This window comes from Sphaerodactylus townsendi, linkage group LG04 (assembly GCF_021028975.2).
Source record: "Sphaerodactylus townsendi isolate TG3544 linkage group LG04, MPM_Stown_v2.3, whole genome shotgun sequence".
NCBI lineage: Eukaryota > Metazoa > Chordata > Lepidosauria > Squamata > Sphaerodactylidae > Sphaerodactylus > Sphaerodactylus townsendi.
This window is the reverse complement of record NC_059428.1, coordinates 149,827,733-149,851,133: the sequence shown is the minus strand read 5'-3', so window position 1 is coordinate 149,851,133 and position 23,401 is coordinate 149,827,733. Positions and strand designations below refer to the sequence as shown.

At 48.8% G+C, this 23,401-nt stretch overlaps 1 protein-coding gene across 1 annotated transcript in view; it reads right to left on the bottom strand.

Annotated features, from left to right (window-relative positions):
* Positions 1-5,843: 5,843 nt before the first annotated feature.
* LOC125430651 (polycystin-1-like) overlaps positions 5,844-23,401 on the bottom strand; it is a 33,716-nt gene continuing 16,158 nt past the window's right edge. Inside the window, exons 2-5 of the mRNA XM_048492730.1 lie at positions 10,393-10,464; positions 9,269-9,340; positions 7,019-7,188; positions 5,844-6,201 (exon numbers count right to left, since the gene is read on the bottom strand). Coding sequence (XP_048348687.1) covers positions 5,849-6,201; positions 7,019-7,188; positions 9,269-9,340; positions 10,393-10,464 — 667 coding nt within the window. The 3' untranslated portion in view covers positions 5,844-5,848. The remainder of the gene's footprint in view (positions 6,202-7,018; positions 7,189-9,268; positions 9,341-10,392; positions 10,465-23,401) is intronic.

The window sequence follows — 23,401 nt, the reverse complement described above, 5'->3', positions numbered from 1 at the left end:
TACTCTGTGTTCAGAAGTATCTCTGTTGGGAGGCAAGGAGGTCAGGCTATTTCCATTTCTCTTGCACAAGGTAGATACAAATAAGAACATCAGAAAGAGCCTGCTGGATCAGACCAGAGTCCAGCACTCTGCTACTCGCAGTGGCCCACCAGGTGCCTTTTGGAGCTCACATGCAGGATGTGAAAGCAATGGCCTGCTGCTGCTGCTGCTGCTGCTGCTCCCGAGCACCTGGTCTGCTAAGAAGAAGAAGAAGAAGAGTTTGGATTTATATCCCCTCTTTCTCTCCTGCAGGAGACTCAAAGGGGCTTACAATCTCCTTGCCCTTCCCGCCTCACAACAAACACCCTGTGAGGTAGGTGGGGCAGAGAGAGCTCAGAAGAACTGTGACTAGCCCAGGGTCACCTAGCTGGCGTGTGTGGGAGTGCACAGGCTAATCTGAATTCCCCAGATAAGCCTCCGCAGCTCAGGCGGCAGAGCTGGGAATCAAACCCAGTTTCTCCAGATTAGAATGCCCCTGCTCTTAACCACTACGCCACTGCTGCTTACAATCTCAGATCAAGGAGGATCAAGATTGGTAGCCATAGATCGATACATCTATGCAAATACATGCAAACCCCAGTTTCATTGCTCATTTTTCCCCCCTGTTAATCCCTGCAGAAACTCCACAGGGAGTATTTGATTTCTTTGTTTTAAGGAAGCAGTTATGTAAATCAGATAAACAATGGCCTATCTCTCCACATCCACATTCCAGAAGGAAACTTTCTTTCCTTAAGCCCTTGACCTGTTTCCTTAAAAGTTTTCAGTTAAGGTTCCCCACCTCTCTCAACTTAGTTTGTGTGCCAACAGCTGTCAAGAATCTTTTTCCCAACTCAACATAGAATAAGTTGGGGGAGTTCTAGCCCTAAGGAAAGTTCAGGGAACTGTTCACACAGTTTTAATTACATGATTGTGTTCTGGGGTGTGTGATTTGTTTGTGCTTTTATGGGTTCCAAGTGGTCTTGTTTTAAGGCAAGCCCTCTTCAGCTGGAAAGGTAGCAAAAATATCTACCACATCCAAGCTGGAAGTCGGAGCATCCCTAGACAGAAGCAGCGTTCTGCCCACTACAGAGTAAAAAGTGCCAGGGCGGGCTGAGAAGCCAAGGGAACGTGGGTGGGGGTTAGGGGACTGTAAAAGCTGGAATTACAAAAAAGATTGTGCGCACATTGTGCACACTTGCCTTTGTGTAATGAATACAGTTGCAGAATATGGCGTTTCTTAGCACATAATCCTGTTGGTTGCTTTTCTTTTCAAAGAACACACTCCCAGCCCCGAAAGGATCAGAGGCTCAACTCACCCTGCGGCTTGTACTGGCAAACGTAGCTGTGCTTTGCCATGCAGAGGTCCGTGTTACACTGGCCGGCAGGGCCCATCCGGACGCAGTGGTCAGCATTGGACGGGTGCGGCTCTCCCGGGAGCCAGTTCTGGCAGCTCTGCAGATCGAAGCGCTCTCCTTGCTGCCGCGGGTCGCCGGGACTCGCCAGATCGTTGAACCCGATCCAGACGTCCAGGCTCCTTGGCAAGGGGCGGATAAAAGGTGAGTGAGGATTTGTCAGAAAGACACAAGGGCTGGGCATGCAAATGGAGGGGCGTGGCTTTGCGGGTAAATCCATGGCTCGGTCTGAAGTTAAACAGGGACAAGTACGAAGTGCTGCACATGGGTACTAAAAATCAGTTATTCAAATACCAGATGGGCGAAACCTCGAGACATCTGTGAAAAGGATTTGGGGGGCTCCAGTGGACGGTAAGCTTAGCATGAGCCGGGAATGCAATGTGGCAGGTTGTTTTTTTAAAAAAAGGCTAATGTGATTTTAGGTTGCAGTAGCAGAAGATGAGAGTTCAGGTCTCTGTCTTCCAACTCTGAGATTAACCAAATTAATGAACTCAACATTCAGTCCAAAAGGGAGAAGACACAAGACTCGAGGGGTTCAGCTGAGAGGGGATCCTCGTCTCATTCCTCTATAAACACCTTCGTTCCATCAGTAGCCAATAACTTTTACCACTTCTTTGCATAAGGCCTGAATCATTTTGCTTAAAATGAGGCGTGAACTTCTTACGTTCCAGCAAACTTAGCAGATCATTTTTTTCCTGAGCAATCTAATACTTTTTTTTGCATCCAGTGGCCATACTTTTCACTGGATAGTAAATCCACATTCACTGGATAGTAAATATTGGAATACTTGCAAAAATACAATATGTTCAGGGTTTGTCTAAGGTTATCAGCATTGCATTGTTGAAGGCTTTCACAGCCGGAATCACGAGGGTGTTGTGGGTTTTCCGGGTTGTGTGGCCGTGTTCCAGTAGCATTTTCTCCTGACGTTTCGCCAGCCACAGATGCAGCTCGGAAAACCCACAACACCCTAGTTGTCAGCATTACTACAATGTGAAATGAAGCTGTTCTGGCTCTCTTGGATGTAATTTCTGGTGACCGTTTCTGGTGTAACAGTCACTAAAGCATTGGATTTTTGGCATCTTGGTTAAATAGGCTTATTGAATACTCAGGTGTCAGGATACAACTGCCAACAGCATAGGCGCGATCTCACCCTTGCACATATGGTCCAAAGACATACTTCGGTTCTCTTGCAGGCTTGGCCTTTCATGGCTGCAAAACTGGAATGTTCCAGAATAACCCCCGACACTTCTTGTCAACTTGTATCCAGAATCCTTCACTTCTCTGCGCTATTTAAAAATAATTCCCACCTCAGCTACACCCAGCTCCCCTCAAGGCCCCCAGGCAGAGCGGCACAGGCGAAGGGGTAATAAACACCCCCTCTTTACCAGCGCAACTCTTTGCCGAATGAGGTCATTCCAAAAAAGAACTTTCACAGCAAGGAAACGATGTCAAAAATAACTTTCTGTTGCAAGGCCGAAGGGCTTTTGATTTCACTCTTTCAAAAAAAGAAAGAAAGAAAGAAAAAGCCTTCAAAAATATGTCGAAAGAACCAGCCACCGCTGTGCTGTGCTTCCGAGCTACTGGCACTTAGCGCGGCAGAGCGGGGAAACGGCCAACTACCTGCCATCTCCGAGAGGCCCAGAGAGATTTCCCTGCTCCGGTTCCAGCTATGATCTAACTCAGAGAGTCATTAAAAAATGACTAGATGGACGGGTGCCCACCCCGCGGCCCACCCCGCGGCCGCGGCGGGCAGAAGGGAGATCGCTAGGAAGAAGGTGCAGGAAACCTTGTTGAGGGCAGGGAGGGGCCTGTCTGTTGTGCTGGGCCAGGTTGGGAAGACAGCGGCAGGCAGATGAAAAGCCGCGGTCTGGAAGAGGAGGGAGCCTCCAAGCGGCACAGGGAGGGAGAGAAAGAGTGTGTGTCCTGGCCTCAGCGCACAGCGCAGTCTAATGGGAAACAGATTTCTTCTGTTGTTGCTTTCCCACAAGAAACCGTGGAAGCCGAGGGCCTTCCAAGAAAACACTCCGCAGCAGCTCCCCCCATTCATCGTTTGTCACTGACTTAAAAGCAGCGGCACTGGGAGGGGAGGAGGAGGGGGGGGGGAGTCAGTTGCGTCCTGGAATTGCTTCCCATGTTTATTAATCCACCAAAGCAAAGCAGAGAAGCCAGTGATGAGACAGAAGTGGGGAAGGGAAGCAGCTCTCTCTGGTCCACTTCTGCAGCCTCAAAACAGGAGGGGCGAAAGTCAAGCTGTGCGGCTGATGACTCTCCCAAGGAGGGCTTTTCCGAGGCTACAGCTGCCCGAGTGGCTCGGTGAGGAGCAATTACCATTTTGGGACATAAGCGGCAGGATCAAAGTTAAGAGTGTAAAGAAGTTTTGGGAAGGAAGCGTCCAGCCTGTTATTAGGATGAAGTGGCTAGAAATATCCGCCTCCCATACTTGCCGGAAACAAAAGGAGACCACCCCGTGTCAGCCAGAAGTTGCCCGTCACGCCTGCCTGGGTCAAGGCAGCAAAAGGGGCACCCTTGGGGCAGGAGGGAATCAAATGCAGACACACAGATTGTCGTGTGCGCAGGCTTTGGAGCAGAGGAGATCCCATCAAATCCTGGCCTCAGGGGAAAATAGTCTGGTGGTTTTTTTGATGAAAGGGTCCCATGTGATGGGAAAGCAGCTAGAACGCAAACCAGAGGAAAGGGGACCATTGGAGTAGTCTGTATTCTTAGCAGCACTCCCAAAGGTTCTGCTAGGAGCTGACGATTCCACCTCCTGTGAAGCAGGGACCAAGAAACTGCCAAACCCTAGCCCACCTCAACCCCAGAAACACAGAAGAATGACAATTTCTTTACATATGCAGAATGCCTGAGGCTTATGAAGTCACAGATGAGAAGATTGTCCTCGTCTTCCAAGCTGGGAGTGTGCGTTGGGCCCTCTCTCTGCTTATGCCCCTGTGCAAACCCACCCTTCCCTTTGAAAGCAGGTGCTGCAGGGGAGGGACATGAGCCGCCGGAGGAACCGGGTGCCCCCCTTCCGTCCTTATCATTGCCCCTTTTGCAAATGCACGCAGTTCCACGCTTGTGTTCATTTCCCCTAGAAGATGCAGGCCCAAGGGACAGTGACTTGTCCATGTAGTGTGCTGCACGGCCCTCACAAAATCAGACAGGCGCGCTGTTGTCAGGACTTGAAGAGAAGAGGAGGAGGAGTTTGGATTTATATCCCCCCTTTCTCTTCTGTAAGGAGACTCAAAGGGGCTTAACAATCTCCTTTCCCTTCCCCTCCACACACAACAAACACCCTGTGAGGTGGGTGGGACTGAGAGAGCTCTGAAGAACCGTGACTAGCCCAAGGTCACCCAACTGGCATGTGTTGGAGTGCACAAGCTAATCTGGTTCCCCAGAAAAGCCTCCACAGCTCAAGTGGCAGAGCAGGGAATCAAACCCGGTCCTCCAGATTAGAGCACACCTGCTCTTAACCACTACACCACGCTGGCTGAACTAAGCTCTGTGCTGCAGAGGCCACAACCACCAGCCTTTTGCTCACTCACCTGGTGACGTGGGACACCAAGAAACTCTGGATTTCCGGGCTGCTGACAAAGGCCAAGTCTCCGTTGCTAAATTCCTGACAATGTCTCTGGGCCTCCAGCCATTCAGCTTTCTCCGCCACCAGGCGATAGCAGTGTCTGTTCCCAGGGAAGACCACGCTGTCCGTGGGGCACATCGGGTGTACCTCTGCATGAGAGAAAAACAACACGGACGCCTGCAGACCATTGCCACTGAGCTGAAGGATCGGACCCTTGCAGAGGAAGGAGCCCCCACCCCCACCCCCCAAGCCAGACCCAAACAAAACCTGATGCAGCAGATTATTTGAATGGTTATTGGCAGGATTATGCGGGGAAGGAAACGATCAAAGAGAGGCCCGGCAATGCTTGAAGTAAGAAGGGTTCTGTTTGCAGAAGTAGCCCAAAGCCTGCGGGAAGAAAACTCTACAGGAATATCCAAGCAGCTCAAGGAAGAACAGACCCCCTTCCCAGATGTGGAAGGCCTCAACGCACCTTGTTCGGTTTCACTGTCCCGTGCCACGACACTGTACACGGCTGACAGGCCGGTCCCTCCTCGGTTCCTTATCTGCAGCCGCAAACTTTCATTTGTCTTCACCAAAGGGGGACACTGAAGCTCTATCTCCACAGGCGGGGCCACCACCTCAATTTCTGTCTGCGCCGAGGTGAAACGGCCACCCATCACGGCAGCAGCGGTGACATTGTAGCGCCCGGGCGATGAGTACTTGTGGAGGACGGCTGCCTTGCTGGTATTGAAGAGCTTCGTCTGATCCCCAAAGTCCCACTGGAAGGCGCTGACTGCAAGCGAGACATTGGCGGTGAAAGCCACCGCTTGGTGAAGGCTAGAAGGAGACCTCGGCCCTGCTAAGGAATTGCATGGAGCAAGCCCGTGCTTCCCAGGAAAACCAAGTGGAGATACGGGGCCAGGCAGGCCCCCCGCAGACCACCCTGGGGAGCCGGCTCCTGTGCAAAAGCAGGCAAGAAACCAGTCCCGTGGAAGAGTTTGGCTTCGAGGCCGAGGAGCGCGCACAAAGCAAAGTATCCGATACGATGGCTTTCACCAGAAGCCCGTAGAGTCCTCCGCCCTTCCAGCATAATAGCAGTAAAGAGGCTGCAGATCTCCTCCGTCCAGTTCTGAGGGAGGTGGTACACAAACCGGACAATAGAATCAGCCAGCCCTGTGGTGTTGTCCGTCAGGCACGCCATGTAGTCAGCTCCTGGAGAGGGATACATGCAAAAGAAGCCTCCCGTAAATCCCAAACCACAGTCTCACAAAACCTTTATTTATAAATCAGATTTAATCTACCGCCCCATCCCCAAAGGGCTCTGGGCAATGTACAACCAATAACTTTCCAGCTGCACCTGTCTCCACATTCACATAATATTCACTCCTCCTTTCCTGTGAGGCTGAAGGAAAACCCAGAAGCAAACCAGAGAGTGGGAGAGAGAGAGAGAGAGAGAGAGGTGTAAGGCGTTCCTGTGTCAGGAGAATAAAATTATCATTGGCAGGTACCACTGGGGTTAGTCTTAATGTAAATATCGGCTTCCTTGTTTCCTCAAGTAAGGCAAAACTAGGTGTTTGTGAGAGTAGGGAGCACCTTATAAATACTGCCGGGCAAGGAAAATGCTGGAATGAAGTTTTACGTGTCTGGCTGCCTTTTCTGACTGTCAGAACTAGAGATCATGACAGGCACAAAGAGATTTCCTTGCACATTTATGATGTGGTTAACGTGCGACTGAAGCCTAAGAGGTTGAGTCCAGGAGACATTAGGAGATGTTATAATCAAATGGAAAATGATAAACATGACGGGCATAAAAGAAACAATTGCAAGAGTCACCTAAAATGTAGCCAAAAAGCTGAACTCCAGTTTCTGGAATATAAGGAAGAAGGGATTTGGGCCCCTTGGACAGAAAGAATGAAAACAATGACAGGCACTTGAAGCCCTTCACACAAGCATTGATATTAATTGTGACCTGCTGTGTATAATTCCACCTTTGATTTGTTATCGTCCGGAATCGGGCCCTTCCTCTTACCACAAGTAGTATCGGAGAATGATACATTGAAAACAGGAAGGTTGGCCACTTGGAGCGGCTGGGCACATTTTGTGTCCGAGGGGCGCACAATTTTCAGTTTTCTTCTGTCTGCCCAGCGGGGCAGCCAGGCGAGATTGCAGTCACAGAGGAACGGATTCAGACTTAGGTTTCTGAAACAAAGAGGGCAGAGAGATGGGCTGTGTGGTTGTGCATTCACAAGAAGATGCCAGCAACAATATTAATTACGTCAACCCCCAATAGCCCCCACATTCCTCTGAGCCCCGCACTTTATGGTTAATGACCAGAGAAACACGCAATAAGTCATGCGATTCCATCCCCTTCACACGCACACACGGACAAAGATTAGAGCGGTACGAATAATCCATTCCACTAATAATTGCTGTAATTATAAGCAGAAAAGAAGAATGCGTTGCGCATTTAAGGAGCGCCCGGCTTTTTCACATCAGATGGGCAGGTCTATGGCAATGGGGAGAATGAGAAATTGGAAAGAAAGAGTACGGGGCGTTTCCAAAAGGCTTCAAAAGGGATTAAAAACACGTCTGTCAAAAAGTAATGGCATGCCTTTTGAAATGTCAGTTTGATAGAACAAAGAGGAATTGTGCGGTGGGGTGGGACTAACTATACCTCTTGTGTGACATGAAGCATAAAAGAGGAGGGAGGGGAAACATTTAATTCAGTGGTTGACAACCTAAGGCTCTTTTCCATGTGTAATAGCTAGTAGAGGGTTCCACGGACCACCATCCCCACGGAGCGGGCACAGAGATCTGTGACCTGATGCAATTTTTGTGGCAAGTGTCAGCAAGGATGCAGGTGAGTAATTTCACACTCTGGGCTCAATGGCCTTATGAGGGTTAGATGCTAATGTGTTCTTCAGATGCAAAGTACAGAATACACACCTTATGTGCTTGCCCCATTCCATCTCTGCAGATAAACACACACAGCATAACTGGAAACTATGTGTATTAACTCAGAAATAAGTTCTCCTGAGCTCGAGAGAGCTTGTTAGCTGCAAACTGCATTTGGAGGCCCCATGGAGGCAAGGCCCCAGAACCCCCCCCCCCTTAAAGGCCAGCCCTGATGGCATCACAAACTTGAATCTGTTAACTCCCCCTTATCTGTCCCTTCTGCTGTTAGTTTGGTGACAGGGAGGGTGTTGAGAATTGTCAGTTTCAGATGCCGTCTCACTGCTGGATAGTTCCCATGGCACCTTTGGATCCCCCTCCCTCTGCCCCACATACCTGGGGTCTACCTTACTTTCCTTTGGGCACCAGGCCAAAACATCGCTCTTTACCCAGCCTTTTCATTAAGGGCTTCCGTATTTTGTTGCTACTTCATGCTGCGCTCCCCGCCCAAGGACGGCTTTATCAATGCAATTCAAGGCCGTAGGCCGTTCCATTTTATGAGCTTTTATTAGCCATTTATAGGGGGGGGGGGGTTAATTGACTTGGTAGTGAGTTATTTATTTATTTTATTGCCCTGGATTGTTTTATCCATTCTTGAATTGAATATTGGCATGGTTTTCTTTAAAAAAAGATTTTATGTTGCTTGGTTTTTTATTTTTATTGTTACGAGCCGCCTCCCGCGGTATTCTCAATAAGTAAACAATGCTATTAAACCACGTGAGGCCGACAGGTTAATAGTAGTCTGTCCTTGGGCCAAACTGGCTTGCTTATCCTTTCCTGACTCCAAAGGAAAGTCCCACAGTATATATATGGATGTCCAATTCTTCCATGTGAAGTAGTTTAGGCAACGCACCACCCGCCCAGAGACCCCGTGAACTTGAAAGGTCCTTGTCCTTGCAAAAGCCAAGCTTAAAAATATGAGATAGTTTAACCCTGGGAGACTTTACAGTATCTCTGTGCACATCCTTCAACAATTGGGTCTTAATTTGATAAAGTAATCTACGTTTTGAAATGCAGGTCTAATTACAGGTTGGATCCCACCAATACATGCTGCTAACATCATTGCCTTCTTCCACACGAGTAGTCTCTTGCTATCAGCAGACAAATCCTTGCAGTAGGGTAAAGAGTTGACGGAAGGTCAGATCCACAAGATCCAACCCCATTCACAAACCCCGTTATTTTAAACACGTAGTAACCAGCTGGAGTGAAAGAGTTGGGGCCCCCAAGACATGTTTCTAAAACATAGAAGCTGAACGTAACAAACCCTGAATCCAAAACGGCCAGTCCAGAAATGTCAGAATCAAAATTAAAATACGCTTGGACTTACATTTCGCTTAAATTAAATAAATTATCAAATACTCCATCTTCTAACGTAGAAATCTTGTTGTTGCTTAAATCTCTGAAGGGAGAGAGACAAAAAGAAAGAGAGAGTTGATCACCAACAATTCTCCCCCCCCCTTTCTTACTCCCTAAGTACCCACGGTTGGGGGGTGTTCCATCCCCAGCGTTTGGAGCAAAAAGAAGTTAGAAGGGCAGGCACCAAGGTGTTTGCTTGTTCAGCAATTGCTTTTTCACTTCCTCTAGGCATGAATTCAATTTCTGCGCAGAAACCACTGGAGTCGACCATTCAGCCCACAGGCCGCACCCTGGCCTGCTGCCCAGAGATAGAATTTCAGCCCGGGTGCTTTTGCAGACCCAGGTATCCAACAGTATAAACAGTCTAGTTCGTCCTGGGCCTTGCTGTGAATCCACCTCCCCCTTCTGGCACCGGGAGCCAACAGGGCCCACAGGAACGTCGAAAACTTTCACCTACTCAACCGCCGAGGCCTGGCAAGTCCCCCTCGCCTGTCTGCCTCGTTTTTCCTCCTCATTTTGGGCAGCGAGCAGGAAGGCAGAAGCGTTGGCTGGGGAAGGCAGCGCTGCTTTGGGGGAACCGAGGGACCGAGGCCCTTAAAACTGCAGCCTGTTTAACTTTTTACAATCCTGGCCCCCAGGCCCTCTTTGCGTTCTGTTCCAACTTAGATCTCTGTTTCTTCCTTAAACTCCTTAGTTGCAGCACATAAATAACCTCTATCAGTTGTTTTTTTAATTATCATAAGAATAACAGTAATGGCTATTGCGTTATCTTAATAAAACGTAATAAATTCCTAACCTGTATTCAGCTGGTCACGTAACTAAACATTGCCCAATCCGTCGGTCTGAGAGCAAGCGCAACGGCTCCTTCTCAATTCTTTGCCTCTATCTAACATTGAGATTTTTCCAGAAATTGTCCTCGTTGGAAAAAACGACCTTTTGTGGTTTCAAATGAAAGCAGAGATTCCCCAGGACGCTGAAGTGGACGCCGAATAGTTTCTTCCGTGCTTGCCTAGCAGTACTGTGGATGCCCACGCCCACACCCCCGACAGCTTGCCAAAAGGGTAGCTGAATTTGACTGCAGTAACAAATACTCACAGTTTTGTCAGGGAAGTCAGATGTGCAAATGTCTCCGCATTTAAAGCGCTGATCTTGTTACTGGAAAGGTTTCTGGCGGGGGAAGGAACAGGAAGAGACAGGCAGAGTGTAAAACTTCTTATCTGTCACGTTTGGAATAACCAGGGAAATATGGGGGTAAAATATATTAATGCAAAACACCCTTTAAAAACTTCACAAGCTGTCACTAAAGAAGAAGAGTTTGGATTTATACCTTGCTTTTCCCAAAATGTAAGGAGACTCAAAGGGGCTAACAAACTCCTTTCCTCTCCCCACAACAGACACCTTATGAGGTAGGTGGGGCTGAGAGAGTTCTGAGAGAACTGTGACTAGCCCAAGCCCAGCAGGAATGCAGGAATGTGGAAACACACCTGGTTCACCAGATAAGCCTCTGCCACTCAGGTGGAGGAGTGGGGAAATCAAACCCGGTTCTCCAGATTAGAATCCACCTGCTCTTAACCACTACTCCATGCTGGCTGCCCGAGACCCCGGAGAGCAGCTGCCAGTCAGAGTACAGAGGACTGAAGGACCAGGGATTTGATCCAACAGAAGCCAGATTTCTGTGCTTTCATTCAGATCTCTGCTGTCTCTGTTACGTGGCTGAGATCCCTTGGGATTGGAAGCAACAAAGATGCACGTCACCAGGAAATGTTGGTGATTAGCACGTGGACAAAATTGCTGCCAGGGAGAACAAAACGGTCCCAAAATCAGAAACGCAGCATCCTTCCCGGTAGAAGACACCGCTTAGAAGTCTAGAAGGGTGTTTTCTGCCAGCTTGCAAAAGCCTTGCCTTTATATTAATAGGGAAACCGGTTGTGAGGTCAAGAGTTCTGCTTTCTTTAGGAAGGCCTGCACAGCACAGGATCCGTGGCGAGTCTGAAAGTGCCCCAGCCAAACCAGAATCGGGGCCTGGAGTCGGACAGCTGAGCGCAGCTGGACCTTTTGCAACAGGCAGGCTGGCCCATTCGCAGGAAGTGAGCAAATTCTCCCCACCCAACATGTAATTAGCTGCAAAAAAAGCCACTGCAGGTGAAGAGGCCGAGAAGAGGGGAGCACTGACTGTCTTTATGCTATTTCCTTGATCAAAAATGGTCCCTGTGGATTGTTTTAAGGCCTAGGAAGAGGGGGACGGAGATTGGGGAAAGGACACGGGGAGGTTTCAACTGGTCCCTCCCCAATCCAAACAGAGCCCCCTCCGTCCCTCCCCACCCAGCCCGGCTCGGTTGTGCATCAGGGGATCAGAACCTGATACGTGTGCTGGGCCTTTGCAGAGCAGCATGTGCAACTCCTCCTTCTGAACCTAATTTTTTCTTCACTCTCCATCACGAAGGCAGCCTTGGGCTCATTTCACACCGAGAATCCCTTCCAACAACTCCCACTCACACGGCTCCGGACCAAGAATGCCGGATTAGCTCCGGAGGATCAATACTGCCCAAACTCTGCTCAAAGGAGGCTGGGTGGCTGCCTTCCACACCGGGTACAGGCCCCGTTGTTTTTCCTGTCTTTAAAAAAGTGCCTTTCTGTCTTAAAAAGTGCATTTTCTTTGGCTGAGCTGCGTGCACAAATAGTTCAGAGCGGCTTAGGAAAGACGTGCTCCCCGTTCCCTGCCCCAAATGACGTGCAAAGAAAACGCAAGTTCTCCATATGCAGAAAAGCTTATTTTGCAGTCATTGTAGCGAGATCGCTCTCCATTTCCTGCATTCACGCAGTGGGTCCCCCCCCCCCCCAAAACTGGCCTTAATGTAGGCGAAGTCTCCCTTTTTCCTTCCAAAGCCCGCCCAGGTCTTTTAACCACCCCCTACCTACCCTGTTCAAAATCAGCCTGACACTGGAACTGGCCCATGAAGCCCCAGCGTCATATGCCCTGGGATCTCGGCTGCCTGCCTCCTGCCCTGTCACATGTGCGCAATTCCTGGCTCTCTGCCATTTCCACCAAACACAGGCCTTTCCCTTTCTCTTCGGCTTGGTTTCCTGCCCAAACCACTGGCAGCTTCAAGTATCGCCACCCCCTCATCGGCCTCCACGTACTCAAAACTGCCAGATCCCAGACAAAATAAGACTGCTGAGACGTGCTCTCTCTCTCTCTCTCTCTCTCTCTCTCTCTCTTTCTTTTTGGGGAGTAATGTACCTCCAGTGCTTCAGGGGCAAACTCCAAGCCCTTGCTAGACAAGAAAACTGGCTGGCTGGAGGGGTAAAGAGTCCTGGATTCGAATCTCACCTGTGGTGTGAACTCAGACCCACCTTTCCCACACAGGGATAATGCTACTCTGTGAAGAGACCACCATTTTGAGGCTGGCAGTTCTGACTGGCGATGCCCTGGTCCCATCGTGGGACCTTGTGCATGGAAATATGTGCTCACCCACTGGTGCTCTGTGCCCCAGCGGAGGGACACCACAAAAGCAGCGACACAAACTTCTACAAAAATCCTGTAAATATATGCCTGTGAGACTTGATAACTCGGCAGCAACAAAACCAGCGGCGGTTGCAGATGTGTGCGTGATGCGCCGGACATGAAGCGCTGCTTTCAACCCACTACCCCTCGCGCCTGTGCCTCTTTCCCAGTGTGGCACAAGAGGCCACTGTTGTGACCCGTCCAAAGAACACATACTGTAATGTGAAAGAGCTTTGGCAGTTCTGCCAAGCCTGATGTCATGTTCCCATTATGTCATCCGCGGCCTATTCCGCCTTTGTTTCTCTGAGAAGGGGGGGGGAAGGGTTTTTTGAAAGAGAGCGGTTCTGGAGTGCTCCTCTTCCACCCCTTGAAGCACAGTGTGGCCTGCAGCCAACTCCATAATGAGAAAAGCGGCCACTGACAAGGTTGAGCCGGGAGGAAATCTGAAAAGAGTCGCTGGAACAGCAGCTTCACGAGTGGCAAAATGGCACGCCGACAGGCCAGAGATTCAGAGAGCTCAAGTGGAGCAGAGCAATCCAGGATTTCAGGGCTGGCTTCTGATATGACTTTGAGTTCATGATTCCTAATTCACAGCCTCCACTGGGGCCTTGTCTGCATCCACGCTGTTCATAAGCATAAGCATTTTATTGTCATTGTGCACGCACAACGAAATTTACAAGTTACGGCTTCTTGTTCACCTGGGCTGCTACCTGTGCTGAGTAGTGATCCATGCCACTCAGCTATGGTGAACAGATACCAGCCCAGTCGTACCCAAACAGCATGCACAGTCGGTCACAGGTGAGCATTTTTTCTTCAGCTGGCGTCACCTTCAAATCAGGTCTCCATCCGCCTTTGGTTACCTGTTGCAGGCTGGTTGCCCTCTTAGCTCTGCCAACATCCGCCACAAAAGAAGGGCTGGTAATCTCTCAATGAGCCGCCGTGTGAGGCAGCCCAAAAGAGGTGGGCAGGCATCCTCCGCTCCCCCCACCCTTTGCTCAAGGCTGAGGATCAAGGTTTTGAAAAACACAATGGGAAAACTTTCCTTGGGCCTCAGCAACCTTGAGAGCTAGAAAATTGAAGGGATTCCTCCTAAGCACCTTTATATTTATTTATTTGTTTGATTATTCCCATTGCGTGAGACCTTTCCATCCGGAAAAGCCGTCAGCAATCATCGTTTTCTCTATGAAATAACTCTTCCTTGTTCAGTGACAATTGTACTGTATTGTCGAACACGGCCATACAATGGCACTGTATTGTCAACAATTATATTGTCAAACACGGCCATACAACCCAGAAAACCCACAACACCCCAGTGACAATTATTGATCAATTTCCTGCTTTTCTGACGTTAGGTCAAATTTCCCTTTGGCAGGGGGAAAAGAAACGAGATTTCAAGCTGCATTTTAACCAGTTCCACTACCCCAAAGTAATGGTATCTCTCTCCCAGATCTTCCTGGCTGAGCTTGTCTTGATGCAACATCAGACAGAACGTCTCTCTTTGGAATGGGGCTGCTTGAAGAAGCTGGAGGGTTGATTAAATTGTTGCCATGGTAAAGAACTGGAATGACACAGACAGAGAATGCCAGACGTGTGTGTGTCTCTGTGTGAACAGAGGCTGCCAGCTGACTTGCTCATATATAACCCCTACCAGAAAATGGGATTCCTAGCAAGGGAAAAAAACATGCATGGTTTCTCTTTTTTCCATATGGAAACCAGGGAAGATGGGTGGTTTAATTTCCACTCTTTTTTCAACAATTCTGCTCTTCTTTTGCTCTTTTCTTTCGGCTGCAGCTGCGAGTGGAGCGGCTGGTGTTCCAGCCATCTTGAACACAGCCCCTGGAAATTCAGATGAAACGTCTGCTGGCGGGCACGGAGGGCGGCGCGAGGCGCACAGCTCCCCCTATGATGTGGCTGCTTCAGCTGTTTGTCTCTAGGCATGGATACACTTCCTTTTGGCTTTGCCCTTCTGTCTGGAGCGTTCTGAAAAGAAAGCATAAATCACTACGCCAAGAAGAGCGGCAAAGATCTTCCGGGACTGTTTGCTGGTGCCAGAGGAGAGCCCCTGTGAGCCCTTTCACGATCCCACTATGCACTGAAGAGGACAACGGCTTGTGCAGAAAAACAGAGCTAACATCTCATTGCATGACTTCACAGAACTGTCTGGGTGAAGAACAGACTTCTGTAGGCAGAGTGTTCTAGAATAAGAGGCAAAAGTGCCCCTGAACATGTGCCGAACGCACCACTCTTTTCTCACTATGGCATCAGCCGCGGCCACACCGCTGCGACTGGCGGAGTGAACTTCCACATCTAGAAGAGCCAGCTTTTGAAACAGGGCAGTTTCTGAGATCCCTCTGTCAACATAATAAAAAGCTCCTAGGGGTGGGATTTGCCAAGTGCCCCCCTCCCCCCTCCCCCCCCCCTGCCGCCGCCGCCACTGCCCAGTTCCAGGTGGGATTCGTCTCATTTTGTAAGACAAACTATTTTTTTAAGCAGTCCTCAGAGCCACAGAAAATCCTCCCAGACAGTCCTTTTTCCCCATATATGGTTATTGGAACCGACTACAGGGATCAAGTTGTTCAAACAAAAGGGGACACGCTTACCTCATGAGGCAGCCTTGCACCCAGGCGGGGAGGGGTCCCATATCCACCCACTCACACGTCCCCGAGGCTTCCTTCACCCACCCACCCCCTTAAAAAAACTGCTGTTTTCACCCACAGATGCCCAAGAACTGCAGAGAAGCCGATCCGGAACCACTCCAGTGGTTCAGAGCTACGTTAGCACAAACCAACAAATTTTAATAATTATTAATAACAATGATTACAACACTCTGCAGTTATTACGTGCATTAGGCTCCATCATATCTCATGACCTAAAATGGACACCTAATATCAAAAATGTCATTAAAAAAGCACAACAAAGAATGTTCTTTCTGCGCCAACTCAGGAAGCTCAAACTGCCCAAGGAGCTGCTGATACAGTTCTACAGAGGAATCATTGAGTCTGTTATCTGCACCTCTATAACTGTGTGGTTTGGTTCTGCAACCCAACAAGATCGACACAGACTTCAGAAGAATAATGTCGGGGAACTGCAGAAAAAAACAATTGCTGCTAACCTGCCTTCCGGTATTGAGGACCTGTATGCTGCACGGGTCAAAAAAAAAGGGACTGTGAAAATATTTTACTGACCCCTACGCATCCTGGACATAAACTGTTTCAACCAGCTCTTACCCTCCTATGGCTTGTCGCATTAAATACAGAGCACTGCACATCAAGACCAATAGACATAAGAACCAGTTTTTTCCCGAATGCCATCACTCTGTTAAACAAAATAATTCCACCGTATAGATGTCAAACTATTTAGTTATATATTTGGTATTATATAATTACTGCACTACTTCTTTTCATCATTCCTATTACCCATCTCCTCCCAATTATGACTGTATGACTGCCAGCCTGTGCTGACATTTGCCATTTTATTGTGTGATTTTACATTTTATGTTTTTATTACTATTGATTGTTTCCTGATTGCTTACTAGACCTATATGACAATCATTAAGTGCTGTACCTTATGATTCTTGACAAATGTATTTTCTTTTATGTACACTGAGAGCATATGCACCGGAGACAAATTCCTTGTGTGTCCAATCACACTTGGCCAATAAAGATTCTATTCTATTCTATTCTAGATGGGTAACTGAAGATGGGCAAAAGGTGGAGAAAATAATATCTTGCCTTGAAGGGGCCGTTGTGAAATTTCAACCCAGAGACTACCTACATTCAGATCGGCTTCACGTGTGCTGAAGAATTCAGATGGAAGAGCCCAAGGGAATCCACCTGAGGCTGCAGGTAGACGGTCGGATTTGGGAATGTCCTCTTGCGTTTAAAAGAAGCACTCTCTGCCAACAGGGAACTAGAACAAAGAGGGGTCAGAAACTTTCTCCCTGCAGGATGCCAGTTCTTGATCCGAAGGGAGATTTGTTTTGGTTTTTTTGCATGGAAAAACTGGACTCCACCATCTGCCATCTGAAATGTCCATAATCTGTCCATTTCAATGAGGTTCTGATATGTTATTCCCACCTTGTTCTCCTGCATGTATGAACAAGCCACGGTCGTAATTGAGAGGACTATTAGCAAGTGTTGGTTCGGACCAAGTAGTTCCCGAAAACTCGGAAAAGAAGTTGTTGTTTTCCAAGGCCACCATTGGAAAGGAGAGAGGAGGTACTTTTTGTATGGGGAGAAATAGACCACTGAGTTGCTTTTGCTGATAATACCCTGGTAGGGCAAGTTCTTCATGAATCTGTGGTTTCTTATGGGAAAAAAGCTCCTCTAGAGAAAAACGCAACTTCTCTCTCCCAGACCCGCACCCTGGCCAGCCTATTCCAGACTCAAACAAAGGTTCAGGGTGACCTTAAAAAAGGAGTCCTTCAAGGCCAAAATGGGAGGGGACAAACCAAAGGGGATAAATCATAGGATGTTTTTTTCTGAAGGAGCGTATATCAATGGGGCAAAGGATGACTGACAGAGGAAATGTTTTCCGGGCCCAGCACCATGGAAAACGGGAATTTCCTGGAGGGTGTCCCGCGTTATTTTCTCAGAAAACAGCTTCTCCCCACAGCGAGACACAAACATTTATGGACGGCTGTTGTTCGTTTTCATTCTGGAATTCCACTTTTGTGTTCTGAAGCCTTGCTAAAGCAGTTCTGGGACCAGCCAGAAGTTGCCACAGAACACCCTGTGGCTAGCAGCCATGAGCCTGCTTTGGGGCTCCGTCAGGGCTAGCCCGAGTGCCTGCACCCTGCGAAGGAGTCCCTGCAATGGCATGGAGGAAATTGGGATGCTGGGGCCCGATCCAAGCCCCGAACTCATCCGTCCCTCACTTCTGCATGGCCTTCCGTGCTTCACAAGGCACTGGCGCAACTTCCATAGAAAGAGATGGGTGGCACACTTATAGCTAACCAAGCTCAGTATCTCACTTGGCGCCCTATGTCTTCCAACAACAGTTTTTTACAAAGCCCCAGGTATTTACCCAGATTGTCCCTCTTCTATACCCCCATGCTATGCAAAAGGGTACACAACCAAAGTGAAAAGAAGAAAACTTGTACCAACCAGGCTATGATAATTACTTCAAAAAATGTGTCTCCCACTGGAGTAGCAATTTACTTATAAGTCACCAAAATAATTTTACAACACAATAACAAGATGTTTTGGAAAAATTATTACATCTCTCCCACTGGAGTAATGAAAAAAACTTTTTTTATATACAGTTTAGAACGGCACAGCAGTATAATCTTAACACAAAGATAACAGCTAGCCAGATTCCAGATAAATAACTGGCCTCGTTATACCTCAAGGCTGTTAAAGGCAGGTCAAGGTTTTTCAAAAATACAATAGTGCTTATAATCAAAATACCAAGGAGGACAGTGCTCTGCAATTAGTTTATTCTTATGCTTCTTATGTTTATTCTTATGCTTCTTTTCTCCTCTTCTATATCCAGCATCTGAAACCAGCCCTTACTCACACCAAGACGTCTTGGGCTCAAGATAGATTAAAAGGCATGAGCACCTCAGAACAGCACCCCATTAATTCCCCCCCCCCCATATTTGCAGGTGAGACTGTGTAGCCAGCAGTCATGGCACACAGAGGAAAGTGTTATTTGGATCTTTTCCACTTTCTTCCTGCATTTCTAGAGAGGCTCAGTTCCAACGTTGGTTTGACTCCTCCTTCTGTTGTGCACTGTCTCACTCCTGATGCCATGTTTTATTTATCATCACAGAGAAAACTTGGAGAGGGAACATATAATTCAGCCTGTTTATGGAACTCCTGCAGGTTTTTAGCCCGCTAATCGAACAACAAACCCTTTGTTTTAGAACTGATTCAAATCAGCCTGTGTCGCCTTCTCTGAAAGATGCAGCTCCTTGCAGGTTGACGGGAAACTCACCTTTCTCATTGGCAGGAAAATCACCTTTACAGGTTAAGTCATTAAAAAACCCAAGCAGGACATGCTAAGGGGGGCCCCTTTTGGAAACCAAGCCGGCAGACCCTGCAAATAGCATCTTCAGACGCTCTCAAGAACCTCCGCATGGGAAGTAAAGAAAGTGCAGTTTGGGTGGGTTTTTCCGCAGGTCTAAGCCAGCAGTAAAATGCACAGTTGCCTTGACAGCTGGGCTGTTTGTGGCTGCGCTTTGTACCCCAGGATTGGAGAAACAGGTCATCCGGATGTGCCTAAGGAAAGAGATCTGTTTCTTGGCTGAGGAACCACCTGGGGAAGTTACCCTATGATCTCATCCTGGACGTCTGGCTACCTTTACCCAGCTGCAAGATGGATTACTTGGGGGGCAGGGGAGCTGAAGACGTCATCTGGTTTGTCGATGAGTCAGAAGGAAAGGCAGAGAACATCTCCGTGGAGCCGTGCCCTGCTGCTCTGTCTCCAAGTTCAAGACTGTACATTTCCCACTTTGATCCCATCTGGAGCAGAAACGACGCAAGAAGAGGCGCTGGATCAAATGAACATGGAGTTCCTTTATACTGTATGGACTCTTGGCCTCCCAAAGTCAGGATTGTCACACCGGCAGTGGCTCTCCTGGGTCTCAGATGGAAGTCTCTCCCATTGCCTACCAGCTGATGCTTAACTAGAGATGCAGGAATTGGACCCGGGGGGGGGGGGGAGAATGGTAAATATAGACCTATTATTTATAGGTACAATGGAAAACAAATTAATAAAACAAAGGAAGAGGACAATTTTTTAAAATGATGGTAAGAGAAGCCCACGCATTAATAGCGCTGGGATGGAAAGATAAAAGAATATGGTCTATATACAGAGGTGGTTGGAATATGTATGGGAACAAGTACAATTAGAAATCTTAGGAATAATGTCAAGAAACCAAACATGGCAAGAAAAACAAATGGACATGAAGAGGATTTGGACTGAATTTGCAGATTGGTTAAGTGAAGTCGGAATCAAAGAAGAAAATTGGAAAAGGAGAGCAGAACGGATGAACCTACTGCTGCTGCACATTTAAAGAAAAGAAGAAGAAATTTGGGGGAAGGGTGGGGGGAAAGGGGTAAAATGATATTGTGGGTGTACAATACTGTTGAAATTTGAAATGTAAAAAGTTCCAAAATATCCCCCCCCCCCCCCCACAAATCCCATGGACTGTCGTCACTAGGATCTTCAAGCTCCTCTCTTGCCAAAGGAGGACTCTCCCAGTACTCCTTATCTGACTGATAGCGGAGCCAGAAGTGAAATTCCTCCATTTCTGGACTGTGTTCGAATTAAGGTTTATAAACTGTCCTGTTCTCTGTGCTAGCTAGCTAGAAATTACCTGTATTAGATAGCGAAATACGATTTGTAAGTTTCTTTGTATTTGTGACTGTATGGAACCTCCTTAGCCCAAGGCAGCGAGCCATCTCCGCTCAACCTGGAGCCGCGTCCTATTCCGCGTGTAAAGGTTCCTGATGCCGCAGCGGACAAAGGGAAGACCTCAGTCGAAGCGCCTGCGCATACTGCACCTAATCCCGTCCAGCTTGAGCGCAGATAAAGGAAGTCTGCCAAATCATCACCTTCTGCTTCCTGACCCGAACACCTGGGGAAACCTTTTTGTGTTTTCCGCCAGTGGAATGCAACTGCGTCATGCGCCCTACGCCCTACTCCTGGCGTGAAACTCAAGAAGGGAATGCTTATCGAACTCTGATTGGTTTCTGCATGTTGCAAATGAATGATTGGTTGTTTGGAATTTTGTTAATGAATGGTGAGTGCAGGCTGTCTTTGGGCAGGTCTCCGGGCTCCCGGCCGGGAGAAAGATGTAACTTAAGGGGTTAGCTTAAGGCTGCTAGGCAGCCTTGCCGGAGTTGTTATTATGTGGGCGGGAGGTGCTCACACTTAGGTCAGCATCCCAATAAATCACTTTAATTTTATCCGAGGCGTGGTAGAAAGGGTCTTGCTTGGGATTTCGCCCAGGCTGCGAGAAGCGGGATACTCTAAGAGCAGAGAAGTGTTACCTGCCACCCTGAGCAGCGCGGTAACATGACCAGCTTTGAGTTTCCAGCCGCTGAGCCCTTTTCCATGACAGGATAGCCCCCCCCCCAAGGAAGACAGTTTTGACGAGAAACACTCAGCCTCACATGCGATCCCAGGAGAGTGCTGTTCTCTTGTAATGCAACCACCAGCTCTAAGCCAGAGGACTACCACTTTGCCGTGGGACAGTGAATTCCTATAGTTAATCAATTATACATTGTCAGGCATCTACTGCTAAATCCATTTTCAGCTACCCCAACTTCTAAAACAGAGAGAGAAAGAGAGAGCAAGAAAGAGTCTCTCCTCATCCACGCAGATTATATTATTTGGCTGTGCTGGTTGTCTGGGTCATGTGGCCGTGGTCTGGTGGTTTTAGCTCCTCTTGCTTCGTCCACATCTGTGGCTGGCCTCTTCAGAGGCATGTTATTGTAAGAGAAAGCCTCCACCTGCTGCTACACCCCCCCCCCGCGCAAGTGGCCTTCATGGCAGACTGCCTCTGAACATGGGGGTTCCATTTAGTCCTCGTGGCAAGAGCCCTCGCTGCCCTCCTCCCCCACCCTAGCTATCCTCCTGCTCGTGGGCATCTTGCAAAGAAGGCGACATTGCTCCAAGACTCACCAGATGTTCTCTGGCACCTTCAAGCCAAACTAATCTGTTCCTTTTAATCTTCCCTCATAAAAGAATTATGCATCTCACTGCATAAAAGTCTGACCACATTACCAATTGTTAACAGCTGATGAGAGCACAGAGACCGAGGCCCTCTCCCTCAGTCAGTGCAACGCATCTGCCCGCTGGATGGCAGCTGGTAAGAGACTCAATCCAAGAATTGGTGCCTCTGTTCCTTGATGATGGTTTGAAAGCCATCCTAAGTGAGGATTGGAGCATGCTGGATTTTTTTGGTGGGGGGGGGGGGTTGTTTGCGACCTTGCAAACGGGACCATCCTGTATGCTGCGTCGTCCCAGCAGGGCTGGCGTGTTCGAGCTCACTGGCTCCCGGGTCTCCAAAGGAAACATCTGCACATTCCAGACACATTTGGTAACGGGAGTGAAACCCATCCTTGAAGTGAAATTTTACAGCCACTGCAGCACACAGAAACGAAGGAAGGAGCGAGCGAGCGAGCGAGCGAGCGAGCAAGCAAGCGAGCGTTGGCAGGAAGCAGTGGAAAAGTTATGTTTAAAATATTATTCTGAGGGAGGCAGCAGTTGGGAGCCTCAAATTAATCACGAGAATGTGCCTTGTGGGGAGGGGGGAGGTTGCATTATGTAATGTTTGTCCCCCTCCAGATTAGAAAATGGCTGCTTTCGCTCTGCTTAACCCCACCCTCCACCTCCAGACGCCTTTGTTTTTCGGCAGAGATGAGGCGTCTTTGGCATAGCCAGCCTCCACTGGAGGAGAAAAGTCGAGCAGAACCCAGGAGGACGGGGCCCAGCAGCCCAAACTGCGAGCACAAATGGAACCCCCAAGTTTGGAAGCAGTATACCTTCAAACGCCAGAGGATGGGAACAAAGAATTGGGAAAAGACACCAGCAACCTGTCCTGCCTGGGAGTGTCCGACGCATCTCATTGGCCACTCGGGGAGAGAGAATACTGGGCCAGGTCTGATTCACCAGCTTTGAATGGTCCTAGGAAATGTTCTTGTGGGTCAGTGTTAAAAATAAAAAACGGCATATGCCTTCCCACCCACCATCCCAGGTGAGCCTCTTCCCGTTGCGCGCATCCTCTTTCAAAGGGGGAAGAAAACACCCCAAATTTTAAATTGTTTCCTTAGAACCAGGGTCTAAATCTCACACCTGGAGGTTGTGATGATGTCCGTGTCTGTTTGCAAACATCTGAGCTGCCCAGTATTCCTGCATGAGGTTCATGGGCATGTTGAGACCCAGAAGAGGGGCCTGGGGAGGAAGGGGGGGTTTAGCTCCCTCGCAGCCACTCCCCTGGTCGACCGAGCAGCCCCACCTGGCTGCCCCAGCGTTGAAGCCTCCTGCATCTCCAGCAAAGTGGCAGCTCAGGTCGGTGCCTCAGGCAAAGATTCTTCCCAGCTGTGCTATCTCAGAGGAGAGCTAAACAAACCTTCACGGCCAGATGGAGCTTTGGACAGAAACCCACCCTCAGCAGCGCCTTCTTTCGTCCGCATCCAAACAAGGGGCCTGCCCACCCTGGAAGGCAGGTTTCACATCAGCCGTGGCATTCGTGAAAACGTAATGGAGAGTTCCGTCCAGGACAGCCCTCCAGGGAGAAAGATCCGGGCCTCGATTTCAAAGCTCTGTCTAGGGTTGCCAACCTCCCAGCGGGGCCTGGAGATCTCCTGCAACTACAACTGTTCACCAGCCTACAGAGATCAGCATCCTTAGAGGAAAAGGCTGTGGCATGCTGACGTTCCTCCCAACCCCAAATCCTGCCCCCTCCAGGCTTCCATTCCTGCATGGTGGCTCCGTGCAGGAGAACCAGTGTGGCGTAGTGGTTAAGAGCAGGTGGATTCTAATCTGGAGAACCGGGTTTGATTCCCCACTCCTCCACCTGAGTGGCAGAGGCTTATCTGGTGAGCCAAGTGTGTTTCCGCACTCCTACATTCCTGCTGGGTCACCTTG